Source organism: Aptenodytes patagonicus, chromosome 1 (assembly GCF_965638725.1).
Source record: "Aptenodytes patagonicus chromosome 1, bAptPat1.pri.cur, whole genome shotgun sequence".
In the NCBI taxonomy this organism is placed as follows: Eukaryota; Metazoa; Chordata; class Aves; order Sphenisciformes; family Spheniscidae; genus Aptenodytes; species Aptenodytes patagonicus.
In genome coordinates, this window is record NC_134949.1 from 75,588,146 (window position 1) to 75,614,852 (window position 26,707).

At 37.0% G+C, this 26,707-nt stretch overlaps 1 protein-coding gene across 1 annotated transcript in view; it reads right to left on the reverse strand.

Moving 5' to 3' along the window:
- Window positions 1–4,605: 4,605 nt before the first annotated feature.
- The window catches only part of ETNK1 (ethanolamine kinase 1), a 28,577-nt gene continuing 6,475 nt past the window's right edge, over window positions 4,606–26,707 (reverse strand). Inside the window, exons 2-8 of the mRNA XM_076342892.1 lie at window positions 20,991–21,250; window positions 20,008–20,148; window positions 18,316–18,458; window positions 11,716–11,799; window positions 9,837–9,997; window positions 7,162–7,235; window positions 4,606–5,964 (exon numbers count right to left, since the gene is read on the reverse strand). Of these exons, the coding sequence (XP_076199007.1) occupies window positions 5,892–5,964; window positions 7,162–7,235; window positions 9,837–9,997; window positions 11,716–11,799; window positions 18,316–18,458; window positions 20,008–20,148; window positions 20,991–21,250 (936 nt within the window). The 3' untranslated portion in view covers window positions 4,606–5,891. The remainder of the gene's footprint in view (window positions 5,965–7,161; window positions 7,236–9,836; window positions 9,998–11,715; window positions 11,800–18,315; window positions 18,459–20,007; window positions 20,149–20,990; window positions 21,251–26,707) is intronic.

The following is a 26,707-nucleotide window of genomic DNA, read 5'->3' on the forward strand; positions in this document are numbered from 1 at the left end:
AAAATCTTGAACCCCAAGTTTGGTAATCTGGTGAAATCTGGCCACCTGTTCTAAAATCATATTGGGCTTCAGGGCCATTCCAGTCAGTTTTCTGACATTTCACAGTAATAATAAAACCCTTTATTAAAGGATCTGGTGCAGACCACCACCTGTACTGTTAAATACAAAGAAAAGCCCAACACACACTTTAAGCATTACAAATTAAACAACTGCATAGGTTGGGGTTTTTTTTAACAATCTTTTGGAACGTTTCTTCCCTCTCCCCCGGTTCACTGGTTTCCTAATCACAGGAACTTAATCTCTACAGATCAGACCAATTGGAAAAGTCACTTTAAAAAAAATAAAAATCAAACAATGCTTTTTCCAGTGTCTTATCACATCACTTAGATGGAGCACCTCCATACAACTGGCACGCGCAAACGTTTCACACATTTTCCTTCCCACTCCAGAGGTCTGTAAGCCACGAAGTTTGGTTTCTTCTGACACGTCCTACCTGGATTTGTGTGGTTTCTCACTGCTGAGAGCCCCTTTCTTAAAAGTTGCGTGGTTGGCTAGCAGAACACCTACCTTTCACAAGACCAAAGGTCATGGCTTTCTATATCTTTCACAACTAATGAGAACAATTGGCTTGCAGCCCACAGTAACAAAAAGGGGGGAAAAGAATCAGCTGCAAGACTGCTCAACATCAGCCCTGCATTACCTCAAGGTTTGATCAAATGCTTTCTGTCCTACTACAATTACAACTTGCCCGGTGCGGAAGAGATGATAGGAGGCAGTAGCTAATTCCAGTAGTTTAGTAATCTAGCACACCTTAGAAGGCATCCAAGAACACAGTAAACAATACCAAAAAAACCCCATTAAAACAAATCAAGAATAGACAGCCATCTCAAACGCACAGGCAAGATGTGGTCAACCTCCTCTGCAAACTACAGGAAGGACTACCTCAAGCAAGAGATAATATTCCACCGGGTTATAGAACAAAGTTTTGTTTAATCAGAAAGTTACCCAAATTTGTTTTAAGATTTCTTTCAGTAGGAGTAACAAAAGAGTATTTTGTGAGCTTTTGTTAGCTACCAAAGGCTTTAAAAAAAGCTGAACTTCATTTTGAAACAAGCTTTACCCTTTACAGTTTGCTCGTCCTTAAACCATGCAAGTAAATAAGCATATCCAATACCTTGCTACACTAAAAGCTTACACTTGAGTTTCCATGTGAATTATTTCCTTTTACTTACATTTACTGAGCCCATCCCCTCCTCTTGACTAATACTTCCTTCAATAAACTCACTTCCCAGGACCCTAGTAACTTAAAGGGTCAATATCGATAAGCATGCATACCTTTCATCCAGTGCAGGTAAAGCTGACAGGACGTACAAACTGCATCAAGATCGATCTGTCAGATGGACAGTAAGATCTGCACAGCAGTATTTTCCAGCAGAGTTATTAAACACAGCAGTGACAAGAATAAACTAAACAGCTTGAAGGACGCTATGAAGTTCAAAACAGACAGTGAAAGGCAACAGTAATGAAATAGTCAGGCATTTGGGGAAAACTATGCTTCATTACGTCTATGCTTCCAAGATTAAAGGCCTCTTCAAAAAGGGACTTCCTACACAAAAAAATTCTCTTAAGAAGTCATGTACTGACAAAATAAAACACAATTTTAGTCAAAAAGGAAATAGTGATGATTAAGTATGGAAAGGAAGCTTTTTATATTCTTGTTTCCCCTAATGAAGTAGGGTTGTGGGCACGGGGAGGGGGTGGAGGGAATGGCACACAGGGAAAATACCTCAGGTAAGTTTCAAATAGTCTAAAGGGGCTACCAATAGTTCTAGCATTGAGGAAAATGACGGGCAGAACTATTTTAGTGATTTGGGCATTTATTATAAGCATTTACAAGTTAGCAACTAATCCTATTATAAGGCTATATCCACCAAAAACATTTAAGCTGGGGGACTTCTACCACAACTAACTCAATTGCTGTCACCACGGGAGCGCACACTTTAAGAGTACTTCAACATGCTTACGTTTAGAAGTCACCAGCGTTCAAGAACGTATAGGAAATTTTCAGAAGTAAACAATTTTAACAGCCTTCCCTATACCACAGGTACTACATGTACCTCTGACACAGTTTGCCCTATTATTAGAACAGACTTTCTCTTCATTTTAGTACTGTATAAACTCCTTTATTCCCAGAATCATTCCCAAGAGCAAAATGTCAAAAAAGCTAAGGGGGGGGGGGGGGGAAAAAAGATGCCGGATGCCCAAGGCTATAAATGGATACCTTAACATAAAACTATTATGCTCTGTTACAGGTCAAGTTAACAAAAGAAGTCTGCACGCAGAGTTAGATTTCTTCTTTACATCGAAATTTCTACAAAATAGGAGAGAATACAATGCAATACACAAGTCCATAAATGCAAGATACAGTACAATTCACACTAATTTACAAATGGTTATTTACACTGTTGTATATACATACACAGTCAGACCTGGTTAATGCAAATTTGGTAAGTCCTTTTGAAATGCAAATCAAGAGGTGTAAATGAAGGAATTTAAAATTACGTGAGAAGAGACTAGTTATCATTCAGAAATCTTTAATGCTTAGGTAACTTAAGAAATTAGGCATGGATTAGCCAGATCTGACTGCAGAAATGAGAAGAAAAAAATTCACACTATTCTGCTTTACAAAAGCAACCAGGCCACTATGGTCTATTGACTTGATGCTATTTATGCAAGAATGCCATTACTAATAATCCTCTTTATATTTACAATATAGGTTTAACTACAGCAAGAATTATTAATTTTGGCATTCGTGCCCTTAGCTTAACATAAAGGCAACAGAAGATCTTCTTGGCAAGTCAGTCAAAACTACTTAAGGATGTTTCTAGAGCTCAGTCATTTCTTTGTCCTCCTTCAAGTATCTTAACACTGCTATTAAAGAGACCGAGATAAATTAATTGAAACAACTACATGTTCTCTAGTTCGGTGCTCTAGTACCTAACTTACATTCAGAATGTCCTGTATTCACAGTTTCAAGCTACCTTATAATCTGCAATGCTATTGCGAGCTACTGCTTCAAACCTAACACATCTGTAGATATTCCTTAGCAAGCGAGAATATCCGAGTGCTACCAGCTCGAACGGATGTGGAACAAGGCTCAAGGGAACTGGCATTTCATTTTGGAAAACGTTTTACAGCATTTCCTCAGAACTTACCAGGAATTGTTTTAACCTGTACTTGTCTTGAAAGATAGCTGATGCAAAGCAGCATTTGAGTATGTAAAATGAATTTCAACATGCAAAATGAAAGCCTCTACCAGTACTGCAAAGTCAACCACTGTAACCTGTGACAACCCTTGTGCGTCTTCCAAGTGGCTCAGGAAAAGCTTGCGGTATTTACTATCTGCTTCAAAGTGCTTTTACGGGATTCAGTGGAACTTCACTCCACAAGAATGAGATTGAGCTGCACTCATGAAGAGCTTTGGTTCTGCAGAAGCAAGCTTCCACTCCTACAGTTATTGCTACTTAAGCTATACAAACAAAAATACTACTAAAAAAAATTACACTAACTTGAAATTTAAATAGTACTGGTACCTAAAACGGGAATGTGGATTGCCAACTGTTGGGAAAGTTAGGATCTGTCAAGTGTTGGATTTCCCAAGACCAAGTGAACTTCACAGCCTTTTTCAAATATTTCACAAATACAAAGCAGCACTGCCAGAAATAAAGCCACCACTTGAAGAAAATAGTAGTAAGAGTTCAAAAGTCTTTATCAATCTTACTTCCAAGCAGATCTTGCTGAACTTAAAGGGACTACCAAGACAGCAGAGTATTATTCAACATATGTCAATAATCTCAGCAGGGAGAAAGTACAGAAAATTAAAGTCTTCAGTGCTTTCATGAGCTCTAGCAACATCCTTGATAACTGCTACAAAGGAAAATATAAATGTCTATTTTAGCTATTTGTTTCTATTTAACTACCAAGAAAATTTGTCCGGTATAGTAGCCTTCAGCTAACAAATGCTAACGAAAATGGTTACCTAATTTCAAGTTACAAGAAATCCCAGTTCTCCCATTTGTATTAGGATTTTTAAGGTTTTGACTGAAGGAAAGAAAAAAAAATTGGAAACAGATGAATACAAACTAGTTCAGAGGAAAAAAAAATCCCAAACCTTGCTTTTGTAAAATAACAGAATGCCATTCAAAATGGTCTTTCAAGGTGAAAGTTTTTCATTCACATCAATTTTCTTTGTCCTGAATCAATCCAAGCTTTTGTAAAGCACATGTGTATATGTGTGTGTGTGTGTGTATATCCACACACACACACAACAGTGTGCCATAAAGCAATTCTGAATAAATATCTTTGCTGGAGTCTGTACAACAGACTCCCCATAATATTTACTCTTCAGGTAAGTTTGTGTTTGCACGTGTATATGCACACACACAGACTTTGTACATGTGGGCACTTATGTGACCAAAGTGCAAAGTTTTTCAGAGTATAATCAGAGTTGAGTACATGCCTGCCCAACTCCACACTGCATTGTTGGGTTTTATTTTTCTGTTGTGGGTTTCTTCCCCTCCCGCCCCCCCCCCCCCCTTTCCAGATTTAAAGCCTCTTTTCCACTCAAACTTATACATTGTTTTGTTAAGTAAACATTTTCTTTTCAATTCACATTTTGTAATCCAGACCATTCTTGGTATAATAGCTTTAAGAAATAAGAAAACGTGTGTGATGATCAAAGCCCCTTTGTTCAAGTCATATGCTTTTCCATATTATCCTTCAAACTGGAGACTTTGAAAAGTAATTTGCTACCACAGAAAAGAAAAAAAAAAGACATACCAGAATCTGCAACTACAGGACCAAGCATTTAAGACTAGAATCCAAGGTTAGAAGATGACAGAGCAGAAAGATGTCAACAATACATGAACTGTAAACCTAAGCGTCTTGCTCCCCAGTGCAACAGGATCTCTGTTCACTAATCTTCAGTTCAATAGTCCATTCCGCTAGATACTGCTGAAGCACATCAAATGCAGACACCAGAATAGTGTTCAAATTTAGAATCAAGTTTCAAAAAGCAATATAGATTTGGAATAGTCATCTTCTGCTTTAAAAGTACACTTAATAAACAAGCAGCTTTCCCACAGAAGTTAGAGATGGTACAATGTCCACCTAAGACTATGATGATACATACCCTCAAAGAATCTGATGGCCACGTAACTTTCACATTTCTACAGCTTAACGCATCAATAAGGAAAAATCAAAACATTATTATTTCAGCAAGCTGGTTGATTCTTACACAAAAGTACCATCATATGGAAAGCTACCTTTTTCTTTTTTAAAAAAGAGGGGGAAAAAATAAAGATCACCCTAACCTTCTTCCCTAGTTAGAGCACGCTGGTGATCTCACGAGTCTATTATCACTCATATTTTGCTTGTATACATCTAAAAGGTTAATATTCTCTGACCATGTTTTCTTTAATATAAGTTAATGCAACTTCAATAAAATAAGTTGTTAAACAAATCCTTTGGAACAACTTCACTGTCTGCACCCAATTTTTACAAAAAACAGATGAAAGCAGCAATGGAATCATGTTAAACTTATAATAAATAATTCACATACAACATATGTTAAATTACAAAGAAGGATTAAATTGCCATTTCTACAACTTTTTATAGATTTAGCAAGTTTCTAATCTGTTTTATATCAACAGCAGTATGTATGCTCTTCATATAAATTTAACATTGAAGGACTGTTTAGAGGCATTATTTATAAAGCAAGAACTACCAAGTGAGCATTACAGAACTTCAACAAATGTTTAGCTTTTTCCAGTATCTGTTCTCAGAAAAGATTCAGGGGTTGTCTATCCACTTGGCAAGCTTCTTCCTCTTCATTACTCAGGAAGAGTTAATGTCATGACCTCCAGCTTCATTTTGAAATACTGGTTAAACCGAACAATTGCATACCTATTCAAAGGGAGAGAGAGATTTGAAGTTAAGAGCAGATAACTCCTCACATGAAAACAGCATGCTAGGTAGGACTAGTCAAAAGTCCACTTGCCCCAGTACCCTCTTTCCAACATTGACCCTTAGCAGCTGCCAAAGGAAGAAGTTAAGAACAGAGCAGCCATATTAAGGTACTTCCTCACCACCACCCCCACTCCCAGCCTGCTACACTTTGCAAAACATGCTGTTCTGGGATTATCAAAGATGTTGTTTTCGTGTTTAATAGTTCTTAATAGACTATCCAACAACTGACAACTACAATTCCAAAGAAATCTGATCTTGATCATTGCAAGAACAGCATTTTATTCAAAACTGACACATTTGGGTTCTACCACCTGTGCTTTAACTTGGTTTTTTGTGCCATCTAGTGGTTATTAACAAGTACTTCTACTTGAGAATAATTAGTCACAAGTTCACATTTGTCTCATTTACAAAATGACACAACTAAGCCTAGTAAACTGGCTTAGTCAGTGCAGAAAATTCTGAAGTGGCATCTTTTACCAAGCAAAATGATTAATTTTATCACCTCGCCCAGTCACCAATGGAGAGATGACTTCCTCTGCTTGTTGCCATGAAAGACCATTTTAAAAAATGCCAAAGACACCCATCTACCTGAAACAGAACACCATTGGCCAGCATCTCAGGAAACAGAACTTAACATTCACTGACATTACAAAGATTCTTTTAAAAAAAGATTAGGAATATCCAAGATCAACACTCCATGCAATCAGAAGTAAACAAGCTCTTTTGTACAAGAGCCCCGTTTCTTGCTTGACTCTTGCAGTTGGAGACATCAGTCTTGCATCTGACAGATAGTACACCACACTGACCAACTTGGCTTTTATGTCTTTGTCTCTCCCAACAAAAAACATTCAATGCCCAAAAACATTTACTCCTCTAGGTACGTTCCTTGCCTTGTTATACTATGTGTTTTAGCCCAGGGGCAGATACTAATTTAGAGAACTTTCAGCAACAAAAAGCACAGACAGCTTTTACTGTCTTATTTTCTCTTAAAAATTAAGAGTTATAGTATGATCACATAGATCAGGTCTGTTGCTCAGATCTCAGTTTCTGATAGCTGGGGTGTTGGACCAGATGGCCCCACAGGTCCCTTCCAGCCTCAAGTATTCTATGATTACACGTAGCAAGCACACTTACCCTAGAAAATCAAAGTCAATGGTGGAGTATTTGGCTTGAATTAGAGCCCACAATCCCCAAAAGAAGTGGGAAGCCTGAAAGAAAAAAAAAAAAATTAGTGAAAGATTAACATTCTATAAAATCCAACACGTAAACATATTCTCACACCAAGACAAAGTTATCTACAAGAGAACTCTCAAAACCCAATCTTTTTGTAAAGTTATTTGATATCTCTTTACCAAAGAGATTGGTAAACAAGTATTATAGAATTAATTACTGGCAATCAAAGGAGTAAATCCATTGGCATCCTGATCCTCCATGTGTCATTTTCAAGAAAAGTAACACTGCAGTTATAAAATAGGTCATCTATTAAGTAGACTGTTGTACAACTATATACACCATGTTAAGAAAAGGACAGAAATACAACTATCTCATTTCTACTGTTGCTAATTAAATTACATTACACTACATGTATTCAACTCTAGTGCAAATATGAAATTCCTTTTGAATCTTTCATTACAACCCTTAGGCCATTATAACTACAACTCACTTTCACTACTGACTTGGACAAAGAAATAGGATCTGTAGCTGTGTAAGAGAACTTCTAACTCATCAGCATTTACACAAGTTTCTCATCTGTTCCAAACTTGCTTCCACTGCAAGTCCAGATAAGTAGTCTGGAGGCCTATGTTCAGTTTCAGATTGAAACTACGGATTACATTAATGATATGATTGTTAGTATACTTCAGATGAACAAATACATGTAATGGCCATGAGCTTCATAGTCTGCTTGTGGAAGACATTTCTGGACCACCCAGGTTACAACTGATATACTTCAGACTTCTGTTCAGTAAAGAACTGTTTACAGTTATTACCTAAATTGCTTCCTGAAGCTTGCATGTACACTTTACCAGAAGTGTAGAAGACACATGCATGCACACACGCCTGAAAACACCTTAAAATGGCAGCTACTGTGTCTACATGTGAATCTTTCTTGTACCTCTAGATAACTTTGCCTGATAGTGAGCAGTTTGGCATTTTGCACTAGCACCCATTAACTTCAGTTCGTATTTTCTCTTCACAAAGCTTCCCACATTAACTGACACAAGAGTGTTTGGCAGTATTTGTGCATCATGTGTGGTCTATAGGCAGGTCTTGAGCTGTTCTCTAAACAGAACTCTATCCTCTTAAACATTAGTATGACCATAGTTTAAAACTGACAAAACAATGCTATATATTTTAAAACAGACCACCAGCCTACTTAATTGCATATCTAACTTTCCTAAATGAATGGGACAGCTGAATTTAATAGTAACAGTTGATAATACAGATTTTAAAAGAATAACAGCAAACAAGCTGGTATTTTTTAAGGGCTTGTTTAATAATCATCTTCCTAGAACATGAACTGTATTTCCTCACTTCAACCATTAGCTTTTTGCCAGAAAACTGAAGGTATCACAGTAACAGAGGTGTGCTTGGATTAGTCAGAAAGAGGACTGAAATAAGGCCAAACTGGCTTCTTAACCTTAGTCCTCCTATGAATAGTTTGGCATGTTATCCTTCAGGAGAAAGCAAAATAAAGTTATCTAGCTGTTGCGTAAAAGGCACTTTTGCTGTAACATTTCCTGTTACATCCTTTAGGCAAAACAAGATCAGGGCTAGCTGGAAAACGTAACAAAAATAACGTGAACCTGTAAAGTATCTTCAGAAATCACACAGATATAAAGGGGGGGGGGGATGGACAATGACACACATCTTCAAACAGTATACATAATTGGGGATTGAATACATTCAGGGACTCAATGCCATACCTATTTGACTTCTTATTCTACCTCCACGAATGATGTGGGTTTTTTTCCCTGAAGGACAAGGCACCAAAGCCAGGTGGAATTTTCTGAGGGCAGATCAAAATTGAACACACTCCATCCTTTCAAAGGGAAAGAGCAAGGGAGTGAAGCTTTTACATCCAAAGTCTGGGAAAGAGACTGATGGACAGGAGACAGCTTAGAACGCACAAGATACAGGAGGAGCAGGGAGCAGACTCACAGACAGCCCTCACGCTCTACAGAAAGGCAGAACTTCCAGGGAACCAAAGGAGACTCCATGTGCACTTTGCTAGAATTTAAACCACTAAGGTGACCAAAACCAAATCTGAAAGCAACTCTCTGCTTGCCAAGACACTGCAGGCAAGGAAAAGAGTTAAGGTAGTACTGAAAGACTCTAGAGTGACCTAATTATTGGGGGGGGGGGGGGGGGGAATTAACTAAAGTATCCTAGTTTGATAAAATTTTATCCTCTTACTTTAAAAAGGCTTTTAAAATCAGAAGATTTATAGGTCCTTATGAAGTACTACCTTGTTCTTCTGTCTTCTTACCATTACAAGAAAAAGTTCAACACAGACCCACCATAAGCTCTAGCCAATTCAGGAACTTGCCAGACCAATAAACAGCCAATAGAAATACTCACTAAAAGCTCATCTCATCTTCTGAATGCTCACTGCCTCTCTTTCACTAGGAATATTCTACAGACAATTTTTAACACACAACATAACAGAAGGTTTCCATAGAACAGACTAAGGAAATTTTTCTTTACATACCACAGCACTCAGAGTAAGAAACTGGCAATTACATTTGTCCATAGAGTAGCAGGCTTCTCTATAGCATTTAATATATTCTAATCAACAGTATGTTATTTACCAGTGCAAACTGATTGACTTGGACATATAGAACTTCAACTTCTTTTTCACTGACTTCTGTGCCAAATCCTTTATATTCTTTGTAGGCCTCAAGGTAAGATCTCAGCCATTGTTCCTGTAATTTTCTGTTAGGATAAAGGCTGTAGTCTACCTCATTTACTCCTAGAAAGAGAAAAAAAATAGCTATTAGAACCTTACGGTGTCTAAAAAGACCATCATAATCACATTACTGGACTACTTCCCCCCTCCTCACCCCCAACACACATGCACAAATTGATGTGGACAAACATCAGTGTTTTTACTTTGACCTGATTTTATCAGTTACATGTTGGCAAGAATTTCTCACCCATGAATCAGAGCATTCAACATAGTAGAAAGATTTATGCTGTGTATGTTTTCAGCCACATACGTATTCTACTTGTATTCTGAAATTCAACAAGTCTGGCTTTGAGAGAAGCCTCAAGAAAAAGCATTTGCATTATGAAACAAAAGCCCTCCCACGCACATCAAATATTACACATTTCATAAGAAAAGGGACTTGTGTACAACAGTATCCAAAGCTGAATCCAGATATATATACATTGTCACCAACTAAGCTCATATTTCTGAGATGAAATTTTATTGGAAGTGTACCTCTCTCTTCCCCAGGGTATTGGTAGAATTAGAAGTTTTATCTCCACAACCACTCTTTTGTCTTATTTTTTTTTTTCTATACTGGAGATGCTTAGTCACAGGCCACATGGAGTCTGCCAGGAGTCCCAAACCTGGATCACAGTTCACTCCCACTAGCTATCATTCCCAGAAGATTTGGGAATTCTCCTTAAGTCTTATTTTTATGAACAGTGCAATCCCCTACCACCTAAACTCTTTCCTGTGTCAGATCCACTCAAATTTAGCTTTAAAAAAAAAAATCAGATTTTTACTGGATGGCTAGAGAATAGAGATGAAGCACAACTCTTCTCCATAGACAAAAAAAGTATTTGTGTGTTTAGTCTTCTTACTGTACTTAGCTCCTTAAAGATGTAGTCAGACTCTCATAAGTCCCAGATGAAAAAAATCAAAAGCTCTCAAAATTTGGTTTGTAAAGAATTTAACTTGCTTTCCAAATACTTAAATTACCAAGTATACACTCTGAAATTTTTTTTTTTTAACGTTATCTAGACTTAACGTTCAGTTTGTGAGACAACAACTGGTAGATTAAGGCTCTTAATTTAACCACACTGCATTTTCCATCTATATTAATCATTATGTAGGTTTTTCCTGTTGCCCCATCTTCTGAAATAACACAACATACACCCAAGGTTATTTCTCTCTTACAGAGTAAACAGAATGAGCATTCACTGAAAAAAATTGAACTAGTAAACGAATGAGTCTACCAGCACCTTATTCCTAAAATCCCACCTTTTTCCTACACCAGAGTCTTAGCCTTTACTTCTTATTTTAGGACACGACTCAAGGGCAAGTACTTAGCATACACATGCAAAGCCACCAAAAAACACATAAGCCTGCCTTTTGGAACTGTGGAACCACACAGCATATTCTCGGTGTATACCTATGCTGTAAAAGATACATCTGCAGTATTTCACTACAGCGTGCTGAGTCTCCGCTGTGTCATTTCACAGAAGTATACTGTGAAAGCTGTGAGTTCTGTATTTATTTAACTCTGCAAAAGCTTAGGACATGATGTTCCCATTTCTGGGTTAGCAGAACTGCAAAGGAAGGGCATAACTGGCCTGCAAGATGAGACATTAACACATTTTGATACCATCAGATGAACAGCTATATACATGTATCTAGATATACAGAGAAAAAGAGAATGTGCAAGAATGAGGGTTTTCTATAAAACCAGTTTACCTTTACCTCAGAAATCCAGTTTTTACCTGCAAATTCATTGAAGTGATTTCCAATGTCATAAGCCAGGTAGTTGTATCCAGAGTACTCATAGTCTATGAACTGCACATCACCTATGTGAGACACAACAGCAGCAACATCAGAGTCCATATCAAATGAAGTCACAGCCCTAATCCTTTGGTGTCCTTTGAAGTTTTGGGGGAAAAACAAAACCACACCACACACCCGTCTTACTTGTGCCCCGTTGTGTGCACTCAGACATTCCAGGGTAAGGCTGTGATTTTTATGATATGAGATTTCCTTGAATATTCATTCAAGAAAGCTCTTAAATAATTACTTAGAGCTTACAGTTCTCTATTTTTAAACTCTGAATAGCAGAATTTCAATTTTAACTGCTACCACATGAGGGCATCCCTTACCTTCAAAATAAGAAATACAGTAGAGGATCCTTTATTTAAACTTTATGTACAAATAGCAGATCAATTTTTCCCCAACTTAAAAAAGAACAGTCCTCTTTATTCTCATATAAATGTGCAACCACAGTGGACTAACACATTGCAACATGCTGGTATTTCCTTTAACATGTTGATATTTCCTGCTTCCTCCAACCACACTTACAAAGCAAGACTATTCTTAATTGTTGCTTTTTTTAGCTGGCTTAAACTAATCTCAAGAAACCAGACAATCCTCAAGTCCTCCAAACTATGAAACCATGTAGTGTTATGTAAACAAGGACTGATAAAGCAGCAAACACAGCCCCCAATGTTTCCAAATGACATTTAACTACAGTGAAGCTGGGGAAAATGCTTCACTCAAGGTAATACAGCATTGAACCTGCTCAAGAATGTCTACACCACATCAAACAGTCAAAGTAAAACTAGAGCTCTTGTATTTTAAGGGAAACCAGCAAAATTGCTAAAGATATCAGAAAAGGAAGCAATGCATTAACTTAAGAGCTGTTTGCACTAGAACATTAAAATGTAAAACCTTACATTTCCCACTGCAGTGCTGAAATGGGTAATTTTCACAGTTGCACCCTTCTCCCTCTCTACACCCATTCTTTTGATGACTAGCTGCATATTTACTCAATAAAAACACATTCCTTCTATTACAATGAACAATCTTCTTAGCATGACTTAAAACATCTTGCAGATACTAATGCTAACTATCAGAACTCCAGGTCAAAAAAAAGTAAATCAAGAATAATGTTAAGTCTGTTATGTATTTCCTAGACTAAGGATTTTAAGTGTCTAATATACTGCCTCCTTAAGATTTATGGATATTGCACATATCAAATACAATAGCTTTGCCAGATAAGTGTCCTGACCAAATTATCACAGAACACTGTTAGAAGCGTTCCTTTTATCTATGCAGTTCATCTTTACCATATTTGAAATACTAACACATTAACGTTTTCCAGATGGATAAATCTTCTTGTCTAAGCACTTATAATGGAAGTTAAATCCCACAATACAAACAAAAATCACTGAGTCACAATCCTCCAAGTCAGAGTTCACCCTTACTTCCACAGAAAGAGAGGACTGCTTACCAAGGTTATGAGGTTAAACCTTTTAGGCTCTGACAAACCAACATGAAAATGGCCTGCAGAGTGGCAAGCTCCTCCCAGGAAAATCTTGTTGGCAACGGAAAATTGAGGTTCTCTAGAACTCTGAAGGGACAAGAAATTTTACAGCAGCTGCAGCCAAGATCTTGTAATATTGTCACAGATTAACTTCTGCCACTGCTTGACTGGCAGATTCATATACTTGTATATGCCTGCATTTCCCACTGGTTCTTTAGTACTACTTTTAAGAAGCAGCATCTATAAGTTACAAGCCAGTCAAAATGCACAGCCCAACCCTGGTTAATATTCTGCTACACAACTGACCTCCTGAACCCCCCTACACACCCCCAAACATTTGATATTGCTGGCATTCAGACACTTTTCCTTACTCCCCCAGGTAAAATACAAACATGGCAGGTGAAAGTCTATTTGCAAAATATCAACGTAATACTTTAAATTTCTTTCATGTGCAAATTTCATCTTGAATATACTTAACGTGCTATTATGCATTTTTAAATACAGCTAACATTTAAAACTCACTTCCAGATATAAATAATATTATGTACAATAAGAAATTCAATCTAACAAGATACAAATGAGGCTGTTACCAGGCACTCTCCTATGGGGAAAGGCATGTGAACAAGTGGTGCGATAAACCTCCAGTCAGTGCACAAGTAGCACGCTGCATGCCACCACAAGGCAGCAACAATGGCATACCTAATCTGTAGCAGATGATGAAAGTTTGGCAAACTCACATTCGATAAAACAAAAGTTCAAAGTGAAAAAGTCCTACATTTTTACTGATCTCTTTCAGACTTATGCTACTGTGGAACTCAACCTTAAGTTTAATTTTTGCATGAAAGGCTCAAAATAAAGATGCACAGTTCTTTCTGTGAAACTGAAAGAAAGCAAAAACCGTAAGTTTGTCACTTCATAAATGCATACAGGAAAGCCTACAGGAAAGCCACTTCTAAAAGATATGGCTTACACTAGTAGTTAAGCAGCTAGCTTTTGTTTTGAGGTTTTTAATAAATACAAAGAATTTGTACATTCCACTGATTTCACAGGGAGCAGGCAGACCAACAAGAGACATTAATCTAAGTGCATTTGTATTTTATTGAAGTGAGACATGATTTAAAACTAAGCTCTATCATCTCTCTGGAGAAGCTACTGTTATCAACAGGAATAGAGACATCAAGAGTACTGAACATTTCAAGTTGAAACACACTCCTTTCATCAAGGGGTCTACTAGTATAGACAACATGCAATGTAATCCATGAAAACTACATAAAGACACAAAATGGAATACATGTTGTGTTCTGTACACCAGAAATTCAATTTTTAAATAGATCAAGTAGTAGTCAAGAGGACATCTGTTAGATCTCCTCAGGGAACTGAAAGGTAGGAGGGTGATGACACCTCTCTTTCTAGCTGCTCTTCACTTTTAATGGTTTAATAAGGTAAGCACTTTCGACGTGCAAGTCCTAGCTGTAGTTACCACAGCAGAATGATGTATCCTGAGTTCCGTCCCATCCTGCTCATCAGGTGAGCCACTGAGGCCCTAGAAGACAGCTTCAGTAAAGACAATGATCTATGCTATGAACATACTTGAAAATTCACAAACGGGTCATATACCCAAAGAATAGTTTTAGCTATAAATACCCAATATATCTTTGGAAAAAAAAAAAAAAAGGTTTTTAGATCAAAACCAGAAGCCTTAAACATACCTCAGTCTTCAGAAGCACTGAGCACCCACAGACTCCTACCAAAGATCATAGAAAACATTGGGTAGGCAGAGGGAATAAACAGAACAAAACTAGCCATCTACCTACACACTTAACTTCCTGGCAGGTGATTTTAATACATTCAAAAAGAGCACGTACAGATATAGACAAAAGAATACTGATACTTGGTCTTATTGAATAGCAACTATTTAAATACTCTTAAAAAATCAAGTATTTTTGGAAACTCCCAGGTCACATTGGAGAAAAAAAAACCACCAAACTTTAAGAGCATCAGAACACAAGGTCTATAAATAAGCAGTACCAAGCACCAAGCATTATTTTGACTATCTTGATGCCCAAATTGTAATTAAGAGCAACGTGAAGCTCTGAGTTATATCCTTCAAAGAGTAGTTCACACTGATAATTATGTTATGTAAAGTAACACTTGCAAGTTTTCATATCCTGAGTGACTGCAAACGGACATTAACAAAACAGCAAGAGGCAGAGTTCTGTCAGCCACAGCATGAACAAATTCAAATGAAACGAGTGACTCTCCATTAAATGAAGCTAGCACTCAACATTCTATTCCAGTCTCGTAAATAAAATTTAAGGACATGAGACTGATTCTTCTTAAAAGCAGTATGTGGCACAACTATGATTTTTCTTTCAAATCTGAAAATTTAACAAGAATTTAATGCAGAGGACAAGTCTAAAGCAAAGCACTGGGACAAGCCACAATCATTCTAACTGTATTGGACAGGAGTCCTAGTATCTGTTGATAGCCTGTAGCTTAAAAAACACATACACTCACCCACCCCATGCCTAGTAAATGTGCAAATTAAGCATTCACAAGCAAAGTGATAAATACAGTGTTGCTAAAACCAATAAATTAGTTATTTTGTTTGTGCCAGCTTCTGAAAAGCCAGATAAAGACTACCAGCTTTGCTCAAACTTTACTGGGGAGAGAAAAAAAAAAAATAGTAGTTAATCTAGAAGACTGATTCTCTCTCTTCAGTTACAACTTAGGGTCACCAAGGTCTTTTTGATACACAGGAGCCTTTCTAGATGAAAGAGTGAATTTAGTAAGAGTACAGCATCACCAAAGCTGTTAACTGCCTTCATACAGTTTGATGTCACTCCTAATGAAGTACATCTTTAAAGATTCTATTTTGTGCTCTTGCAAAGTTATTTGTATACCAATAGAAGCTTTTGCTCTGCTAAACAAAATTCCAGCAATACATGTTTATTTACAGTTAAAAAGCTGAGCTTCCACTCCTAAAATCATGTTCCTCATCTTAAGACTGTACTAACAGACAGATTGATATTTTTTGCTCTGTAAAAAGTACACTGTAAGAAACAGCTTTCAAACAGACAAATATTCTACAGATGGCTTTGAGGTTTGGTTACTATGAAAATGGTACCTGTTGTACTGTGTTGTAAAACTTCTGCAATCTGGGTACATGTGCAACATTCAAACGTAAGTTTAGTAAATATCTATTTCATATTTCCAAGTATTCCCCCCCAAGATGTTAACAGCTAGCTTGAAGCCAGAGTGCTTTATGTACCTCCCTCCTCCCCACCCTGTCCCCAAACACTAAGCACTCACACACTTGTTATTGTAGGATTGCTCATAAGCGATACACTGCTGGCATAGTTAACTCCATTCTGTTTACAAAAAGAAAAGCATATAGCATTTGTTTTAAAAGTAGGAACTTCAAGCCTATTGACCATGATAGCGAGCCTTTTAAAGGAGTTCCAATTTTTTTTGCAGCATGGTTCTACTATGAAAAGTGACTATAAAAATTACTTTTACCTCAATGGGTATGTTATGGAACGCTAAAACTGAAGGTAGTTTCAGCACTGAAAAAAACTACACAATAACAATAGATTTATTTTTGGTACTACAGTATCACAACTGCAATGTGTTTAAGACCACAAGCTGATTTTTTTTCCGCATACCTTCCATGCTTTTTTTCCCCCTCCTCTTTTTAAGCAGAACTATAACCCCTACCACTGAAACTAAGTAAAACGACTGAAGTTTCGTACTGAATTCTTAGAATTTAAAACTGCTGTTAATAGCATTGTACAGGTACGTAGACATACATATTTATACACACCTATAGAACTAGAAGTACTGCAATTCTCTTCAAAATGGTATTACTTGGAGGGAAACTTGTATACAAACCACCAAAAGACGCTTTTCTCAATTCACATGCATTCAGTGCATATCTGATGCAGAAATTGGTTATACATACACAGCCAGTTTTCATACTAGAACCAACTCCAGCATGCTTTTGTTAGTTTTTATTTAGAAATTAAGGCACATAGGCTTAAAAGGTCAAAGACTAATAACGACTGAGGGAGAATACTTCAGTTCCATCCACAGTCATTTACTTCACACACTTTCGACTTACATGCCAACAGTCTTAAACTGTCAAACAAATATGAAGATACTAGAAAGAACATGTCATCCTCACTTCAAAAGAAAATCCTGATCTAACCTGATGTACTTGTTGCGCTCAGCTGAGCTCAGATATTTGAAATGGAAGAAAAGTTGTGCATTTTTACTGCACCATGGCCATTTTAATGTTGCAAGTTTGCCTTTTTTGTTTGTTTTAATATCCTGTTTAATTGATTCATTTAGTAACCGAACCTCAAACCAATAAAATCCAGAAATAAGAGAAACTGTGGGTTTATACAGAAGCGTTACAGATTTTAGTTAAGGCATTCTTTAATAACATGAATTATGAATTAAATTTATTATAATAAAAACAAAAATGTAATTCATCTTTGCTAAGAGGTGTACTGCCTACAACTGTTTAAATGAAGTATGTATTTACGAAAGAAATCTTTAAGATGCCTATGTACCTCACGCAGGAAATAGTCACAGAATGTAGTATTAAGTATCACTAAGATACTTCATTATGAAGGTGTCTTCCCACAATTACAAACCAGAACAATACATGTTGTATGAGATAACGTCTTCAAGTTATTTTCTCTGCTTGTATGATTTTTTTTCCCTCCGAAAAGCTTTATATGACTAGAACTAACAATTACATACTTTGAAGCCTAGTCATACAGGAAAGCTAGGGATTAACAAATTCATTAAAGCAAAGCAAGAAACACCAACATTCTTCCTCTGTACAGTAACGTATAGATGAGAATTAGCTAATTAAGCAACTTAATATTTGCACAGATATCACTACCACTACTACATTGGGTCGTAAAAGCTCAAATTGAGTTCACTCACTAAAGTCAGTAAAATGACACTACCAGTGTAGCAAATGCAATTACAGCATAAACAAACTAAGCCACTACTTACTGTTCAGTTCAATACCTACCTCGTTTCTTGTTGTAAATAATATTCTTACACAACAGGTCATTGTGACAGAGTACCACTGGTGATCCTAAATTTGACAGTCTTTCCTTCATCCAGGCCATCTCTTCCTGAAGAACTTGAGGACTTGGAATGTCACTTAAAAACCTTTTTAGGTGTAAGAAGTTTGAGTATTAGTATTTAGTACTGTGTGTTCCATGCCAATAACTTAGTTATTTTCCTCTACATTCTTATTTCAAATAATTCAATAGACCTTCGCCCAAACTAGAGCAACCTTTCCCCTGGCACCATGGCAGTCAAATTATGAAAATTATTTCCCTCTGTCCTCCCCCCAAAAAAATCTCTGAAGATTGTCTGTGCTGTAAAAATGACAGCAGTGCAAAAATCAGGAGTAGACTTAAACACAATCCTGAACATTTTTTAGAGTAAAGATTAAAACTGTTATAGCATGAATTTCATTCACTTTTTGCTCACATTACATTACTTCCTTCAAGTAGGATACACAGTAAGTACTATATGTATGTATACAGAGGAAAAAATTAGGATTCATTTTTAGTTCTAGTCACAGTAAATATGCTTAAGTAGGCATTTCTCTTTTAGACTTTCAATTAACTACTCAATTTTTCAGTTTTCTTAAGAATGTTACATTGTAGAAAAAAATTCAGACAACTGCTAGATCATTCTTTAATTACAATGCAGCAAGAAGGGCAGTTGGCATTAGTGACTTCAAAGAAGTTTATGAAGAATGTTTAAGCTGGAATCTGCTACTGAGTGATATGAAGTTTGATGATATAGTACAAACACTTCCAAATTACAGTTTTAGCTTAAAAGTTTGATTTCCAATCCCCGAGAAACATTGTCTTCAACTCAAGCTTTAGATTACAGCACAAATTTTATTTAGGTTAACGTAAATGTAAAACATTGCTCCTAATTTTGCCGTTCCTCTCATCCCAATCTTCCAGTGACTGATGCTAGAACCATTCTGAAATATTTTCTTATTTTGTTAAGCTCCTAAGAAAAAACAGTTTGATTTACAAGTCAAGAGCTATACTGGGATGCTAAAAACAAAGTGTAATTAAACCCTTAAACCCAGGTGAAACTCCATGATAGCACAAGTCTAGAATGACTGTGTGGATACCTTTTCCTCCTCTGGAAAACACTTCAGGAGCTCATCCCATCACCCAAAACAGCCTTTCAAACTTTACTTTTATGCCACCCAATTTTGGACAAATTTATAAACTCAACAAATACAGGACAGCTAAGAGGTGCAGGTCAGAATGAACAAGCAGCAGTACTCCTGCAACCCCAGGAAATACGTTTTCAGTATTCACCCCAGAACGTAGGTCTCAGTTTGGGAGACTCATGGATGTTTCAAAAGCTGTTGAGACAACTACCTAAAGTAGTACTTCACTTGACCTTGGTTCTTTAAAAAGAGTAAAGAAAACTGCCATCATTTATTAAGTGTCCAATCAAACCAAGAACTGTATGTATATATACACAATATACCAAATGAATTGAAAGTCTCTCCTTATATTTGACATTTATATAGCTACTTCAGTATACAAAAGTATGACAAAACTCAAAATTTTACACAGTTCAACGTTACGTGGTAACCCAAACCTGTATTTTTAAACATTCTTCTACCCCTCAACCAGAAAGAATAGGAAATCTGGAAAGCACATAATGAAATACTTACCTTTTATTTACTTCCTCATCCATAAATTCTGTGGGTATGAGAGAGAAGTATTTCCTCATCTTCAGCCACAGATTAGATTTAGGGATCCATCCATTGTGTGCATGAATAGTATGAATTTTAGCAAGTTGTCTGGCAATGAGTCTAAAAAAACCAAAGTTTAAATTAATGTTATATTTGCAATAGATCTGACAGTCTTTATCATATTTTTCCTAGCAACAAGAGAAGACAACTACAATATATTTAACAGAAAAACTGTAAAAAAATGCAGCAAGGGAATCCAAAGAGGGTTTAAACAAGAGCAGCACAGCTATAGGGCAGCATCTTTAAAGAATCAAAAGGTCATTAGCAGCGCTACTTAAGGGAAGGGAGGTGGTGGGAGGTATTGCAGTTCAGTTATAGCACGCATACCTCACCTGTATTTACAGTCTATTCTTCAACTTGCTTATCTTTAGAAGAGTCGACTCAAATTAGCTGCCATTGTTAGGCAAATACATTTCAGTGCATACATGAAAAGCTAAAATCTTAAGACATCAGCACTTCCTGTTCACCGCTAATAGTTTAAAAAATTATGTCTCAATGTAAGACTATCTATCTTGAACCTATTCACAAAAGGAATGTATTGGAAACAGAGCTAGGCATACTTGCTTTAATCAAGTCCAGCCCCCTACAACTCCACCATGTTAAATGATCTCCCTAATGGTAATGTGCAAGTGTTAAATACTCACAATAAGCAGACCTCTAATGAGTATATAGTCTTCTGGGGAGGCAGCGAGGATCATTTGTTCAGCACTGAAACACCATGATAACTAAGACAGACGACACTGAGTTGTCAAGAGTGTGAACATCAACTTAGTGCAGGCTTATAGAAATATTTCTTTTCTGCCTGTTCATAAACTAAGCTTGACATCCTTTGGGCCTGACAGAACACCATAAATGCATCATAGAACTTGAATAATGAAATAATAAAAACATAAAAAGCTTACCTGAAAATATCTGGATTGCATACGTGCTCTGGATCCAGTGCTTCTCCCTGCATGAACTCGTAGCACAGGCCATTATTGAAAGTACAGTACAGTTGAGGTGCACAGCCATGAGCCTGCAACACGCGGAAACTCTTCACTTCCTCATCTCGATCCACTAAGAGCTCGGTCTTATTTCCATAGATCCTAACTAGAACCACATCGTCTGTTATGTCACCCACATAGCAGCCAATGAGTTTATTGGTGATTCCATCGGTGAACAGCTGAAAAGTAAAAATAATGCATAAGCAACTCGGATCTGTATCTGCATTTTCAACGTGCAGGGAAAGAATGCAGGGTTATTCTTTAGTTCACAAAACAAACGTTTATTACATTGAGCATTAACAAAAGAAATCTTTAAGATCCAGGAAAATCGTGGAGAAAATTGCAAGGATTTTTCCCAGTAACACATGAAGAGAGAAGAGGAAAATGTGAAAACATACTACAGTGAACTACAGAAATATTACATGTAAAAGGCAATAACTGAAAGCTCAATATTTTAAAATGAGTTTCCACATAACCACTCTGAAACTGGTGGATTAAAATGGCTGAAATCAAAGCCCCAACCAGGCAGCACGAAAACAAAAAAAATTTTGATGCGCTTCAGAATTTCAGTATTTCCTATCAGTGCACAACTAGTAAAAGATACTCCTGGAGTTCTAAACTACTCCTTTTAAAAAGCAAAATTCAGGTCAGAAACAGTTCAAGTTCGGTGGTTATCATCTTCCCACTAGCCTTGAGGTTTTACTGATAGAGAACAATTCCTAAATTCGCTTTGGCATCTCTACAAATTTGAGATGGTACTTAAAATTCAAGACCCCAGTCTTCAGCCTCAAGTACCATTCCAAATTTAAAAGCTTCTGACAAGATCCGCTATCCTCCCATTTTACTTCATAACTGGTACATGCCATTTAAGAGATTAAAAAAAGCATTTCAAGTCCTTACCATTAAGATGTATATAAACACAATTTTTAAAGCCCTGCAATTCACTAGACCAGTCTAGTCACTGATGCCTGAACATGCTGAAGATGAAGCAAGTAACTTTCTACAAAAATAAGTAAGAGCATGATATTTACATCTAATGAAAACCTACTCACTGCCTTTCAAATAACGATGGAGGTATGGATACTACAAGTTCCTAGCTATGGAAAAGGGGTGGGGGTGGGGTGGGGGGTGGGTGACACAACCAAAAAAACCCCACTCCTTAACTGCTGCTCCTCCTTTCACATTTGATGATGAGGCCTAGTCATTATATAGGCTGAACTCTTGCAGATGCTACCTGACAAGCAGACTAGATCCTGAGTTAGTGGGCTGCGTGTACCCAGTTGCATGTAGTCAAGCGTTTCAAATCCTGCTCAATGCCTGCAAGAGTAACACAGCAGTTCTTGATCTCCTCCTACAATCTGGGACAGTTTTACAGCTCATAAAACAGATGTTTGGTGCTTCCAAACTCTTTGTACTCTGTCAACCCAGACTGAATGCCTAAGAACTTGCTAGATGAGCACTACCCCTATTAACTCTAGCTGTTAGGTAAGTGACTGAAGGGCAAGACAGGTGACAAGCAGCATCACAAGCAAGAATGCCAATATTTTCATAAGTACTGAACAGCCTCCTGCAGTCTTAAGCACAAGTAGTAAGCAACTTAAAGTCAAGGTTCTCACAGCAACTGTAATGTATATTCAAGTATAAATTTTTTAGTGGTTACAGTCATGCCTCTTCTCCCACTCTGGTGCCCCCAAAACCCTAATTAAAACTCAATTAAAAAAGAACAAACTCTCATGCAAAGCACAAGACCTCCTTCAAGTTGGTTAACATACACAGTTAGACATACACAATTTTCCCTTGGGTGGACATCTTGCAAGTTTAATTTCACACCTTTCTTTAGGAAGTGCTTTTATCATTAATTCTCATTTAGTTAACTATTCCAGCATATGCACAAGAGACAAATGGAGATATGGTCTGATCATCTTTATTAGAACTTTTTCAAACTATGTAGATCCTTGAAGCTGCAAGCAGCTTTTATTTAAAGGCAATGTGAAGACTCTGGATAGAATTTTTTAATTCATAATTGTAATATAAGTCAGAAAATCAGATGAAAATTGAAACCTATTTATCAGAATTAGAATACTAAATGTTCAGTTACAACAGTTTGAATTCCTTATTCACACATCCTCCCACATTTCTCCTCCTTCAAACACTAAGTCAGGCCCAGAACAAAAATACTGACAAATGAAGAGGTCTGTGCATTTCAGCCCTTATATTAAACATTAATGTTTAAAGAAAAAGTACTTTTTTTTTCTTTTATTACAATACACGTCAACAACAGGCAACTTCTCTGCAGGCATTATCATTCCTTAGAACCTTGGACAGTTTTGGTGTTTTGTTTTTTTTGTGAAAGCCAAACAATTCAGAAACTTTGACTTCCCCCACCCTCCTCCAAGAGGAAGCCTTTATTTTGAAAAGTAAAGTAGCATCATTCAAACAAGTCACAGCTTATTTCCAAGTCTCATGGATTTGGAGAAATCAAGCATCAGGAGCATTTTTTTCAATTCCTAAAGGAAAAAAAAAAATCTGAAGTTTGGTCAAGTCTCCCCATTTAGGAAAAGACTTTCACAGTGGAAGATGCTGTATTTTAGCTATTACATTATGCCTTGCTTTCCTCAGCACCCCTATGCTATGAGGTGAACAAACTCAAAAAGAAATAGCTGAAGGTTCCTGAAGAGAGATGCAGAATAGCAGAGGATATGAAGGTACTCCGTTTTCTTAAACGGTTACGAACACTTAATCTTGCAGAAGTAGTTTCAGCAAATCACATACCTTTCATCTACATGGGGCAACCATAAATTCAAATAAACCCGCTTACAAAGCCTCCTTGACTGACTCAAAATTAAGACTTTACAATTTATGAACACATTACTAGCTATTATTTTAATAACCCAGAATAGGAGATAAGTAATGAGGAATCTTGTCTTCAATAGTCTTCACAGCAACTAAATGTTACAATATTAATCAGTGCAACTAAGAAAACTGTACCGTTTAGCACCACAGATACTGGTTTTCACATTAAAATGAATACAACTGTCCTCTTAATACTACCCTATTCTTTTGCTTGACACTTATGCAGATGTTTTCAGTTTTCTCTATGTACATAAGCATATTGTTGCAACAATGTACACACTATATCAAGAGAAGGATGATGTGCTTGAGTAGTGTTACCTAATTTGAACAGGCAGCACTTAAATATGTTTCAAGTATGGCTTGTAAATCACAAATTAACACCTTTATATTATAATGTATTCATTCATAACCTTCCCCCTCATAAGTGTATTGTCACAGATCAGAAGGGACCTCCTATGATCATCTAGTTCAACCTCCCTGCTCAAGCAGGGCCAACTACAGCCAGTTGCCCAGGTCTGTGTCCAGTAAAATCTCCAGCAATTCTGGAGACTCTACAACCTCCCTGGGCAACCTGTTCCAGCATCTGACCACCCTCACGGTAAAACAGTGTTTCCTTGTGTTCAGATGTAATTTCACATGTTTTATTTTGTGCCCATTGCCTCGCTTGTCACTGGGCACTGAGAAGAATCTGGCTCCCTCTTCTTCCCCCCCCAGGTGTTTATACATATTGACAAGATCCCTGCAAGCCCTCTTTTCTCCAGGCCAAACAGTCCCAGCCCTCCCAGCCTCTCCTCATAGAAAAGATTCTCCAATCCCTCAGTCATGTTCATGGCCCTTTGCTGGACTTGCTCCAGTGAGCCTGTACCTTTCTCATACTGGGGAGCCAAGAACAGGACACAGCACTCCAGTACGGCAAATCAAAGTGTAAGTACTGATTCTCATACATTTTAGCATAAAAATGGAATTAACTCATTAAAAAGTTTAAACAGCACTTTGCAGAAGTGATTTGTGTTGAGCTGTCGATCAAGTTAAGTATCTTGCCTGCCATATGTAAATGAAAACTTCTGAAACATAACATTAGAAAAAGCTCTTATCCTGTCATTGCAGGACTGAAAGAAAAGTGAAAGCTCTGTTGAACTAAGAAGGATCAAAACCAGTAAGTATAAAATTCACTATCCCCCTGAAGAAAGAGAAGTCTATTGTCTTTATTGAACGGCAAAGGCAGCAAACAAAAGAGGCAATAGTTCCCTACATACAATGGGAACTTGTGCTACCATTTTCTACTTCTTATAAAACAACCCTCTAATCAAGCTTGCCTTTCTCTCCATACAAAATTGCACTATAAAAAAGACAAGGCTCTAAAGTCATCAGAAATAGTGACACTACCAAAAAACAGATGTTAAGTAGTACTGATGCAAAGAAACAGTAAGAATGATTTGCTTATGCTGTTAAACAAACTTCTGGCCACTGTACAGCTTTTGTCATACTGCACAGGTCTATTACCCCCTTAAAACAAGTCTCATTAGTGTTAGTAAAAAGAAAACTACAACAAGGAAATTGGACTCCCTCAACTGATAATTTAGGAACTCTACTTCTTATTAGCATCTATTTGTAACATGCTGCTGTAAGTAATTATTTACACCCAGAAGCATTTTAGTTATTGCTTCTTAAAAAGGCAAAAGGGTTTGCTTACTTTTCTAATAACATTATCCAGACTAGACAATTTCCCTATTCCATCATGAGAAAACATCTAATGTTTTCTACCAGTAAAAGAATATACTACTGACTTTATTCTTTTCTTCAGAATGCCTTTACTGTAGCATTTAAAGAATCAGCTTAGAATGCCTTGCCTGAAACGTAACCTGAAGTGCAGCAAGGCAAAACAGAAGTTCTATAACAAAAGCATCAGTTGAGCAGCATAAACAGAGAATGGACCCTGATGACACGGATAAGAATCAGTAAACTCTCAGCCACGTGGAAGATGATGGAAGAATCTACAGAATGTTATGAATAGCAGGTAGAAAATTCTGGAAATAAATCAAGAAATACAGAGCCAATAGATGTCAAGAACACGATGCAACACAAAAACATCCAACAGCAAGATTCTGGTACTCTTGTAATTTAATTATTTAAATATTACAATTAAATTAAAATTATTGTGCTATGTACTTACCACACTGTAGTAAGTACTTTCAGGTGAGGTGACACAAAGCTAAAACAAAATTTTGAAAACATTTCTGGAAATGGTTATTTATACTGGCCCACAATCCAGTCAGATCTAGCCTGAAGTCAAGGCTTTCTAGCTCTTGGGAACAAATATAAATCGTTTACTGAAATGCAGAGTGAGGGTGAGAAAGCTACAAATAAGCTTGAGTTGCTCAAATGCAGTCTCACAAAGCAGCACGTGGTAGAAACAAGCCGGGCCAAGTGAGTCCAGGAAGAGCAGAGAAAACTCAACCAAGACACGAAGTATCTTTGAGACAGCATTGACCCTAAAAGCACTCTTATCAGCAACGATCAGATTATTAGATTCCTGAAAAGGGCATGTGATGGATATGTTCCCATCTCATAAATAGGTGGTTCAAGAAAAGCTTATATCTGATCCTATTGTTCCAGGTGTTCAAAAGAATGAGAACAAAATTACAGTCACATGTAATAAGCATGAACAGGCAGAAATGAAGCGTCACAGGGGCAAAGTAGAAAGCACTTATCACTCACAGAAGACATGTAAAACCAAGCAGATTTTTTCCTTCTAGACTGTTATTACATCCATAGGAGGAGAA